Source organism: Styela clava, chromosome 6 (genome assembly GCF_964204865.1).
Source record: "Styela clava chromosome 6, kaStyClav1.hap1.2, whole genome shotgun sequence".
Classification (NCBI taxonomy): Eukaryota; Metazoa; Chordata; class Ascidiacea; order Stolidobranchia; family Styelidae; genus Styela; species Styela clava.
In genome coordinates, this window is record NC_135255.1 from 916,503 (window position 1) to 929,460 (window position 12,958).

The window sequence follows — 12,958 nt, forward strand, 5'->3', positions numbered from 1 at the left end:
GGTAAAAACGGAATTGAAAAATATTTATTCCAGTGATAAAAAATAAGGTGTAACACAACGTTTTAATTAAGTAAAGGCTAGTTCTTCGAAATGCAATACAATTAATCGGAAATAACGCGCATGCGTTTGCATTGAGCATAAGCCGCAACACTACGGCTTCGTCGCCTAAAATGCAACCTTGTACAAGGATTTGCTAATTATGCAAATCGTTTTAAGGATATCTCATAGAACGGCCTCAAAATGATATATACCATCATCAAAGGTCATTATTAAAACAAGGCGAAGGACGAAAGACGTAAGCTAAGCTATATATTTAAGCTTTCTATTTGTTCAATTTGTTGTCGAGGATTAACAAACATTAGAAAAAGAGAAAAAAATGAATAAAATGCCATCTACTATAGAGTGCTAGACCACCACCACGTGTTTTTTGAGCACAGAATTTAAAAACTTTATTTACTCATACTTTTAATTTTCCTTCAACGAATGACGAAAATCAATGGGAACCGTACGAGGCATAGCCAAGTTTCGAGGCCTAGAGTTTAGTTTATCCAAATTTGTTTTCTATGATGATGTTTCGCATCGATTTGTCCTAAAGTTGAACTACTTTGGCTGAATGCGTTCTTTTTGTTGAATCTGTCTTTTTCATCGACCTCTAACATCGATTTTACCTGATAAAATATGGTATTTTGCCAAAAAAAATAAAAATCAGAGGTAATAAAACAGGAAATAACAAATACAGTTAGAAAAACAAAGTATATATATATATATAACTAAGCTTCGAAGAAATCGAATGGTTGACCATGCAGCAATACATGAAATTCCCAAAAATGATTTGCGCTTGTTAGTATTAAATTGAAGAAGTGAAAAGATAGCTCTACTTGCAGTTGCCTGAGTACACACATACTAAAGTTCAGCTTAAATGTTTAGATGTCGACTTTTTCGCCTTTTACTCCATCTCGGATAGCCTATTTATCAACTCTTCGGTTGAATTAGAATAAAACAGCGCAGTCTGTAAATTGATTTGAAGTATTTTTTAAAGCAAAAACGCAAGACATTTCCTAACATATATATCTCTATTGCAGATTCAGGGAATGTTGTACAACAAACACAAACATATTTACCATTTCACAACATATTCAGACAATGGTGATCAACTTTTTTAAAATACTCTTCTGTGCCAAGATTTCAATAAAATAGCAGATCAAAATTAATTGAATAACGAATTAAAATGAATATTCGGCACGCGTAGATATTTAATATCAGTTTCTATGTTATTGTCAATAAATTTTCTTGTTTTCAAATAAAATAAGAAGCTGGTTTGAAATAATGCTCTGAAATAGAATTTTGATCAACTATAACGATTTGTATACACGAAACAAACAACAAAAATCAATTTGTAACCGACAAATCTGTTTATTGAGCAGAATTTCTACAGGGCCATTACGCATACACAAATATTGTTAAATTAGCAGCATAAAAACAATCTCGGACAGAACAATTCGGTCAGTAGGCCATTCAATAATGTTTTGTTATGTACTTTGTTCTCTGGGATTTTTACAACTTGTAATGCACGACCTCGGTTTTATAAAAAATCTTACTGGGATGATCTTTTATCGTCCTCGAGTAAATTTTTACTGGTGACTATGTTATTTTCGGTGGACAACCGATTACACCCTTTATCAATAAAAACATATATATATTTACATGTTGTCGCTTAAAAGCATTTCACCCGAAAGTTCATATGTGTACATATAAAAGAAAAGAAACATCAGTTATTTGATCAGTGATCATTTATGAACCAAGATTTTCAGGTCGAGAATCTGTCACAATGCTGACACCAGAATTTGCTTCATCCCATAGTTCTTAATCGCTTGACTGTTTATACATAGACAAGCCCGCGTGACGATATGGCTTTAGTAGTAATAGTTTATGGCTTTAATCAAGTATCTTTAGCTGTCTGCCGACCTCCGATAGTTGGCAATACAGTTGTTAGGGTGTAGATCTTGGTACACTGAAATATTAATGAATATCAGGAAATATAAATGTAACGAACAAGTTCTTTATAAGTAGGGCATTTATTATACACCAAATTCTTAACGATGTAACAATAAAAATTGAATGTAGAGTATTTTCTATTTGGAATTGTCGAATTTCCTCTTTCCCGGTCTCTGCTGATAGTTGTTTGGCAAATACGATGTGAATTCTCATTCGACGTGTTTACATCGCGATTACTTGGTCCGGATCTTGATAATCGTGTCGAGTTTAGAAATTGCTTCCGCATTACGATTGCCCTCATAATTATCTGGCCTTATTTGATGATTAAAATATCAAACTGAAAATACTTCAACAATTGTATTCATTAGATATACTTACTAATAGTTTTTTCTTTACGCTAGATTTATATTTTTGAAATATGACAAGCTGAAAAATTGATCTTGATTTTATGGTGGAATGAAAACGGAAGTAATATTCATTATCGGCTTTAACTTAATGGTTATTTTAGTAAATGATTTTTTTTAAATCGCTTTCGTGGTTATACAATTTTGACACTTTTGTTCTATTTTCCCTTTTATATGATGCTCATATTGAAATAGTGGCAGTAATTTTTCAGGTTCACCGCAAAAATCGTTTAGACGTCGATCCATCCTGAATACACACTATGGAGTGGTCTATAAACTCGTAGTGAACAAAGAATTGATAGAAAGTCATAAACGCGATAGCAACACAGCACGATTTTATGGGAGAATGTACTTGAGGTGCAGGTGCAGCAGCGAATACGTCATAAATCGGAGGACTTTACCAAATCGTCACGCTAATAACCGAATTGCGTGAGTCATTTTTAGCAGTTTTGAGAAAAACGTAAAAAACTTCCTAATGATATTGTTATGCCATTGAGAGTCAATAATTTGTGATGGTTCAATTTTTTGATCGTAACCGGATTTAGGTTAATTTGTATGACGTAGTTAAGTGACGTCATAATGGCGCACTGTGACTTAGGCAGAAATGTGTCTATGACATACGCAATTTTGCAACTTGACTATATGCACCAGTCCTGAAAACTAAACATTCCAAAAACTATTGTTATTCTCAGTATCTACAATGTCTAATCTCCAAAATTGCTAATCAGTTTCAATTACATTATTTTTTATTTCATCAATATAACACGTTCTGCACACCCACCGAAATAAGATTAGGATTAAATATAAAGAATAAAACAACAATGCATCCAATTTAAAAGCCAACCAAGGTGAATTGGACTGGGACAGTGAATATTACAAGTGCACGCCATCCTATACTGTAGTATAAATTCAAATTAGTACGCGGTAAGTTAGAATCCGAGATGCAAAAACTCGAAAATACGTCGGCGAGGATATTTTGCCTTTGTGACGTCACAATAGTCCCACGTAATGATAATTCATTATGACGAAACAATTGCACAAATGTGATGTCATACTAAATCTCCAATTTTATGGGTTTCGGAATTCTTAAAATAAAATCTGAGTTAACAGACAGGTGCGCAGCATTACATAAATACCTATTTTATAAAAAACTCAAAATCGCCAAAAATGACTTACGCAATTCGGTTACTAGTGTGACGAAATGTTGAATGTTGGATTCCCACAAAAAGCAATAATTGTTTTACCAATTGATTCATTTTATACAACAGCTATCATTCGAAAATGAATTCGACAAATGGCAAATTAGAAAATGCCGAATTTAAAACGTTGTGGCTACTTTGTTTCGATCAGAAAGCAATGCTGAACTTCAATAAGAACGGGAATCTTGTTATGAGTAGTTGTTAAACGTCTGATCTGATGCCACTGCGTCATGCTCTTTGTGATTTTGCATTCATTTATCACGATAATAACGTTAAAATGCAAAACAGAAGATGGTTAATATCTGGTAGGTAGTACGCTTTATTTTGTTCCGAAAATCCTTTTCCCATGAGAAAATAGTCGCACTTTAAAGCAATTTTATTTTCCACATTCCGGCAGAGATGATAGGCTGACAAGAATTAAGGACGTTTCGTAATTAGATCGCTGCGATTTACAGTGTGTTGAAAACAATTTAAGTTCATCGTCTTTATTTTTGCTTCAAAGTTATTCCAAATATTGAGAATTTGTCAATTGTCCCTTTTTCTTCCGGAAACCCCTTTAGGAATTATTGATTTGCGTAATATCATAATAGATGTTTGGTGTTCAAATGTTTGCATCATTGCATAAGGAGCAAAAATAAGCTACTTTTACCCAAATTCAATTTAAAGTAGACAGCACATCCATTAAAAAAAATTAAAAAAAAAAGCGATGAAGTGTTATATAATATAATATATTATGATCCATTACAGTGTAGTCAATGACCACATAATATAAAATCAATCGTACAATATTCAATATTTTGACTGTCGTGAAATCTATATTCGACAACTTGCGTAATGTATGAGCATACACAAATAGTTCTGAAAATTGTGATAGATCATTTTTCCAAACAATGCTTCTTATGACTCCATGTAGGAAATAGTTCACAGCCAGGTGAATTGACCGCAATATGGACTCATTATCCGGTAGAATGAGTCGTCAGTAAATTATGGGGAAATAGGAAGGGACCACCATGTACAAAAAAGCAACCCATACAAGTGTATTTGTTTATTAACGTTGATTGTTAAATTGACCATACTTATTATTTATCACAACTGAAACACAGAGGTACTACGAGTTTTCGCAACGATTCAATTCGAATATATTCTTTAAGACGGATGTCCTCTATGCAAGCAATTCGTATGTTGTTATACAATTATAATCGTAGAATAAATTGTAATTGAAGTTAACAAAAAAACATGAATGATTCAAGTATATTGTTCAGCTTCGGCCCATCCGATATGTTTCTGATATCATCTGTACCGCCTAACCCTAAAAGATGGATGACTCATTTGTCATAGTCCGATCCGCGAACCGAAAAATAATGATAGGGCTACACATAAACTATGAATGTTAGTTTATGATGACATCTCTTTAAACTAATTTTTTTCATTGAAAGTACATGAACCAAAATTTTACCAACTCGCATTTAAGTGTTCTTGTAATCTTGCTTGGTCAACCATACGTGGGCAGTACAACAGATTAAAAAAACATTTATGTTCTGCCTGCATGAATCGATCGTTTGCCATGATATCGAGAAAAAAAATCATCCGAGTCGACGACCTCGCGATCCAATAAGTGTCTTCTTTGTTTACGCCTAAACCGTAAAGTTCAGGAGATCGCGTTTTGATTGAAAGGGCTTTCAGAAATGACGCACAAACCTGGGTTGAATAAAAATTGTAGTTTTAGATCGGTTCAGATTTTCAGATAAGTTCAAACACTAAAGTTTTAAACGCAGTATGAAATCATGATCATTCGTATTTTTGGCGATAGATTTTAACCAGTTAAAAGGAATGGGTTAACGCATGAGAATTGATAAAAAACAAATATTCAACTGAACTTTGTTCTTATCGTTGCAAACATCATGAAAAATGTTTTGTTTGTTTAAAGCGTAGTCCTTTCATTTAAAAAAAAATAAGCATGCTTATGATATTTTTCTTGATACAAATTTATGATAAAATGTCATGCTGATCGAATTCTGTATACTTCTATGACGTAAGCTTTACGGATGCGATCCGTTGTTTTTTTGCTCATAACAAGTCCTCCTTTATGGAAGAAAGCTGCGGACTGCGGACAAAAGAGTAAATGTTTTTGATGGATGCTGTGGTACTAAATGTTAAGGTATAAACACACAACATCAATTAATGTGATACCAGAAACTCACAAACAAATCTCTGAAAAGCCAATCGTGAGCAAAATGTGTCATACAATGAGAAAATACCTTCTCAATGATGCATATCGGTGCACGTAGGGTTCGGGTCAGCTTATTAGCTCCTTCATATTTTTGCTCCGAGGTCAGCTATGCTACCGATGTGCTGCAATATGTCATTTGACAAATCATTCTTTATTTATTTGAAGTAGACGCTTCTGGGTTTAAAAACACTTTTAAATTTTCCCTATACTGGTCATCACCGCCCAAAAGTGCAGTTTAATTGTTCTTCAAATTTCTTGTCGCAGAACATCATTGAATTTAACTGCAACATAAGCATAAAATCGAATAACTATAAAAATAAGGTATTATAACGTCCTAATGTATTTCTCGTTTCTGTATACTTATATTGAAAATGTATTGTCTCAATTTGAAATAAACTCCTTGCTCGGATCCCTGGTAAATATCGTTGAATTAGAATTTTTGGAGCAATATTATTTCAATCAATGCTTTTTAAATCAAATATTCCAGCTCGTCTCAAATCTGTTGGACTGAGGTCCTAAAACAACAGCATCAATTGCTAATGAGCACTATGGGGATTATTTTTTTACCTTCCATCCTGTATGTACAGTTCATAATTTTTATAATTTTATAATTCATAATTTTTATGTTCTCGAGAGACAGAACCGGTTCCTGTTTTCTGCTTCTCCTTCAAAGAAACACTCGACATTTAAAAAAACTAATGAAGCATGGCGTGCTAGTATCATATATCAGTAAGTATGGGGGGGGCACAATTGATCACAAGTTAAATTAGACTGAGACCGGGGGTACCTATGAAACGTAAACTGCAGCATTAGCTGCACCACGTGACGGAGGGTCACTCCCACAATTTGTGCTTCAATAAAATATTGCAATTGCTGACTTCATGTGATATTCAAATAAACTCTGACCAACAAATGTTGTCTACTTGCGTCATCTTGCGGATTGAATACGAATTTTGCCAAATCAATATGACGCTTCGTTCCTCAAAATTTGACTCACTATGCAATAAATTGTTACTTCACAATAATCTCTGTCTGTCTGAGCTATCAGCCGTATTTGAAGTCCAACTTGATTCAATACTAGCTACAACTTGGCGGAACTTTACTTACGCTTTACTTACTCATATTACAATTGCTTTATCATGGTTCACTTCCATAGGAAATGCCTTTCCGAGAATCTTCATTCGCTTTGCACACACGATTCTGGCCCTGGGTTACCATGAGCTTCAACCTGATTTATCGTCCACAGGAATTCGAATGTATATTATTCGAATTGGCTTAGTTGCCAGTGTGTATGTGTTATACGCACCCATGTTTTTCCACTGCGTCATCGTTTAGTTAGTTGATAACACCAGCAATACCATACAACCAATTCCGAGCGTTGTTATGCATTATGACTATTGAAAGAAAACGTTCGTGAACAGACATTTACTTGCAGTTTGCAAACAAATTAAACAAAGCAGCAAGACTCCTGAATCACTTAGTATATTATATACATTACAATAGCACAATACCGTACAGTACATTTCACAAATTAATACTGTACATCACGAAAACTTATAAACATAGTCAATGTAGAAAATATAACAGATATAGAGGAGACCAACCAATACGAAACTATAAGATTTCTCGGGTCTCTAGTAGGCTATTGGTCTTAGGAAGATTGTAAATACTATAAATCAGTGGTTCCTAACCTTTTTTTTCAACTGATCCAAATATTTGAAAAAATAAATTTTGTAAAATTTAGCGATTTAAGGATATGCACAAATACTAAACAGCATTTTTTTTATAGCCGCAAAATTGAATTATTATGTAAAAACGATAGTTTTATTTTACTCGAAATTACTTCAAAGTAAAAAAGTTTGCGCTTGTTTGCTTTCAGCGAGTTTTTGGAATTTGTAGCGTGACTTTACTTGAGCAAAATAGATGCTGCCAAGTTTTTACGAATTGATACTTCCCACATATGCAACTGAGCAGCACTTCAATACCATATAAAAATCAAATGAAAAAAAAATGATATGAATTGAGATAAATAAATGAATTTTTTTGAAAAAACAAGCGAATTTTCAGGCGACCCAGTCTGGGGTCGCGACCCATAGGTTGGGAAACACTGGTATAACGCATGCAGGATAGGTTATTGATTTGTATCTAACTTGTATACTTTATTGAATATCTGCAATGACTGATGTTCAATGGAGTCAAAAAAAAAATTGTGTGCTTCGTGTCGAATATTATTATTGTATATATTATAAAATGTTTCTCTGAAAACTACACGTTCTCTGCGATACAGTAATCTGAATTGTTTGTCATTGTTATCAAATATAGCCAGATACAAATATAAATATACACAATGTAACAAAACATAACATTTACCAAAATATGTATTCATTGTCATAATCAAAAGATATTAGTTTCATAAATTCTGCTTTTTCAGAAATATTAATCATCTCAGAAACCTAAAGGAAATACATAAGATACATCATTTCTAAATAAAAAAGGAATTATCAGAGTTATTTTGTCAGACGTTATGTGTGTTCACTAGGGCTGGGAATTTCAGGGAAAACACTTTAACCGTTAACCGGGTAAAATTAACCGGTTAACCGCCGCGTGACGTTTGACGTAATAATTTATAATTTCAGCTTATTACGTCACAATGCTTATAAAGCAATTTCGCGTGTTCTTATCCCGGTATCGCTTTTTAAAATTATTCACGAATCGAGATAGTTTCATGATTGCTCTGCTGCAGGAAATAGGCAGCGTGGTTCGGGCGTGTGAAAGTATTTTAGAAAACCTGATTCCGTTGTTAAACTTCATTTATGTGACAAATTATCAGTGTTTGATGTGCAAATTTTACTTCGAGATATATATCATGTAAAGAAAAACGGCATCAACTGCGCACTTGTTGTATGACATTGAATATCCGATCTTGCAATGAAATAATATATTTCGCGAACGATATATTTCGAAATCGACCGAAAACTGATTCTGAATTCATCATTGTCAAATTTCCATAATCAGCAATCTTAGTACTTCCATTATTTTTCACATTTATTGAGTTCTTACCCACACAGTTAGTAATATTTTTTTGAATTAAATGCCACAAGAGATAAATTTGCGATGATGTAATCATATTTGAAGAAATTGTACGGTATGAAGATGATTTGTACCTGAGATGTCAGTTAATGGTTGAAATAAATTGTAACCGTTAACCATATGAAATCGGTTAACCTGTTAACCATTCCCAGCCCTAGTGTTCACTCATTCAAATGAATCCGACTCAAGCAGCTTAGCTCCTTTAGCAAGTTGAAACGATATTCAAAGCATGAGGATCTGGCAAAATTGTTTCTTTAAAAATCACACAGCTGAAAGCTGACTGATCTGTGTGCTATTGTCTCGACTCTCGTATTTCATTTCTTTTCAAATAAGCTTCAAATGCATCCCCTTCACTTTCGTCATATCCTCTCATCAATTGAGAATTACGCCGCTGACTGTCTCGTCGGTAACTTGAAATGTTGTTGAGCTCTCTGACCATAAAGCAAGTAACAATCATTTGGAATACCTGTTTGTAGAATACAATTTATATTTGTGTTAGATTGTCCGAAATGTTTTCAAACAACGTTGGATAGATATATATTGTAAGTTTCAATTCGCAACATTCTTTTCCAAGGAACAAAATCAAGATGGTATATATATATATTAATTATTTCGGCGGATGTAAAATGCAAGAAGGTATGTATAAATCATATATATACGTGATGTTTCAAATCGGGAGAAGTGAAAGTTTTTTATGTGGTGGCACAAAGAGTACGTATTTTGTTGTATAATAATTAATTATCTAATCTTGCTACCTCAAGTAAAAACATCAGTCCTGCAATGGATCCAGCGAGTATGATATTTTCATCGAAAAATCCAACAACTGAGTTGTAACAAGTCGTCTGAACGAAAAAGAGTGATTTGGAACAAACTTAATAATCCCATTTCACCTTAAATAGCAATAGGTCTGATCTATTTTGCTAGATTATCATGATTTCAGTTTTGTTCATTTATTGAATTACATTGTACCTTGTACGATTACCATTGTAAAAGTAATAATTGCGTGTTGCTAAGCAAGATTGCATGGATCAATACACGATATCACGATCAGGAATATTGTTAAATTTAAAAACGGGCAAACGACCAAATGATAATCATTCATGAATGTCACCATGATATTGATCATCAATCTCTAAATGATAAGATTTAGTTATTTTCTTGAAGTTTATACGGAGAATAAGATAAAATGCTTTTTTCCCATGTACACCTTCGTTGCTTAAATATCCGGACATACATCCACTATCTACTACAGATAGTTTTGACGCTTATCTTGAATTTCAATATAGAAAAAGGAATACTTCCAAAATGTGATTTTGTGTCAGTAATTTCACTAATTTCTTAAATTCAATTTTTTGTCTTAACCTCTGCGTCTACTACAGAACTTCAGGTAAGAAATTATTTCATCTCGGAACTCTACTTTGTGCTTTGCTTCATCGTTCAAAAAGTAGGCCCGCGTACTTATTTGGCCTGATACTATGTTTTCAACACATCAACAGACCAGTATTTATGTTTTTGCAGTAATCATGAATTTATAATTTGCCATAATAATCGCCATTGGTCGTTAGAAAACTCTTGCCACTACCAGACACAAACATAATAAATTTATGTTTGATAGATTTTGTAACTGTAGTCTTCGGCATACTATATGAGCAGAACGGCATTTGCAGGGGACGAAAAACACTCACCGACCATGGGGCACCGTCCCCTCCCGTCGTGGTGTTCAAGCAAGATTCTGGAAAAAGTCCCCCCCATTCATCTGGGGTTGAATATCCGCAACAACTAAACTGCAAAATGAATGAAACAAATCGAAAGAGTTATTTCAGTACAATTACTGTGTAAAGCAACGAATACATAAACTTGAGTGTATTTACTGATGAGTGAAATTGCGTAGTACCAACCAATGACATTTTAGTAAACTTGGATGTAGATATAAGCTACAATAGGTTGTGGCAAGGAATATGTGAGCAAATTTACAAGGCCATTCTCGTAATTCAACATTTAGGGCTCATATATTATAGATACAATTTTCACATAACTGCAGTGCGCGATTCCTGCACTGGGCTGTATTCACAATCCACATAGCCTACAACTAATGTCTGCGACGACACGGCCAAAGCCGTCAATAAATACATTACTGTGAAATCGCCCAAATAATATCCAATTCAAAATGGATTAAAGGTGTGAATAGACATCAAAATTGTGAAGTGAGGATTTCTACCATTTTAACTTACTCTGTCTTGAAGTAAATGTTTCGTCTCATTATTTAATTCGTACCATACAGTTGAAAGATGTGATTTGATGTGATCTTGTTCAACAACAGCAAATATAACAACAGCAATTTGTGCCAAAACAAATATAACGGTCACTGTGAGGTACTAAAAGATGTATAATAAATATTAAAAGGTATGTCAATATGACGTTAAAACACTTAATCAATGCTAGTATTGCGTTTATTTTATTATTAAACGATTGCTCTCTGATAAAGGATGGTGTTTTAGCATAAAGAGCATGTATTACACCATAACTTTGATTTTCTATAATTTGGTAAATACAAGGATCATTTCAGAACTGCAGGAATTTTCGACGATGTCAAAGAATTTATGTAAACTTACAGTAAGTTTCCTAGTGCATTATAGAGTACACAACTTACGGTCATGAGCAAACATTTACTTTCATAGCAAGATCCAAGAGCACCACATGAGCCTGGAATAAGAAAAACATAAAGATATTTTATTGACTGCAGATTACGAAGTGTTGTAGTTGAAAGCAGAATATTTAAAAACGGACCATAAATATGCATGTCAAATGTTAAAACATATTACATATCAAGGTTGAGAACAATATGTTTATTTGAATTTGACGCACTTTGTTTTCAAACTAAACCCGAACTACAATTCGTGTGATCGTATTAAGTCCGACTCACCAAAATCTTCGTTTCAACGGTTATTTTTATATTTTATGTTATTGTAACTTAAGAATCGTATGTTTATTCCTATAAAGTATTAAAATCATCAATCATTGCAAAGCCGTACCTACTAGAAACACAATTCCGCCTATTGCAATCATTGCATATATGAGAAACATATTTCCGCTAACATACGTTAATACTTCTTGTACTGGTGATCCGACCAAAACGTAGACTCCAAAAGCCACCAGCACCAATCCTACGAGCTGTAATTCAGATCAAGGTTATTACATGTTTAGACTATATGTCACAACCACTACTTGTTGATACCCAAACCACATATAACGCCACGGAGTGCATGACGTTTAATGCAAGTTTTCTAACTTGACTGACAGGCTTTAGCACCGTTTAAAAAGAATGCCAACTACAGAATGTCATGTTTTTGGCAAAATGTTACATGCAAAACTTCTACACCAAAGATTCTTCCAAAACTTTGATACTTCGTACAGCATATATCTAAAACATTTTCTTATATTTTCAATAAGGACATTTCCGATGATGAAGTGCTGCCCTCTCAATATCAATAACCAAAAGAAAGTGTATTGTTGTTGCACTCTGGCATTGGGTAAGGTAATAAATGATTGGAAATTCTATATGTCTTATTTTTTATTACCTTACAAAACACGGTCATTTGCTTCAAATAAAATTTGAAAATGTATAATAGACCGAGTAAACACTTTAGCTGTTCATTATTATTTGGGAGACATTTTCACGCTTCTGGTCTGCTAACAAATCTTTTATAGCCTACTTTAGGAGCTGAGAGACACCAATCATGTAATATAAAATTTTGATATTTCGTGTACATTGAAAATAAATTTTTATATAGAGGAGAATATACTCACAATAAAAAGTACATTCAAAATCACGTGAAAATATCGTATCCATGTATCCATATTTGCGACAATTGCAGCACAACGTATAGCCGAAAAAAAAAACTTTTTTCTAATCAAGTTATATGCTTCATCTGATAAAACGAAATAAAAAACATCATATATATATTTATCATTTTCTTTGATTAACTACTATTAAGATGGTTTATCAAAGTCTTCGGCGTGCTGGTCTTGACGAAGTACTC

At 33.5% G+C, this 12,958-nt stretch overlaps 1 protein-coding gene across 1 annotated transcript; it reads right to left on the minus strand.

The window, feature by feature from the left end:
- Positions 1-7,232: 7,232 nt before the first annotated feature.
- LOC120331404 (23 kDa integral membrane protein-like) lies at positions 7,233-12,843 on the minus strand. Its single transcript, XM_039398476.2, has 7 exons — positions 12,726-12,843; positions 11,951-12,089; positions 11,569-11,621; positions 11,150-11,293; positions 10,604-10,702; positions 9,674-9,760; positions 7,233-9,384 (listed from the first exon to the last, which is right to left on the minus strand). Exons 1-7 carry the CDS (start codon positions 12,774-12,776, stop codon positions 9,211-9,213), a joined length of 747 nt encoding a protein of 248 aa, XP_039254410.2. The 5' UTR covers positions 12,777-12,843; the 3' UTR covers positions 7,233-9,210.
- Between the last annotated feature and the right edge of the window lie 115 nt (positions 12,844-12,958).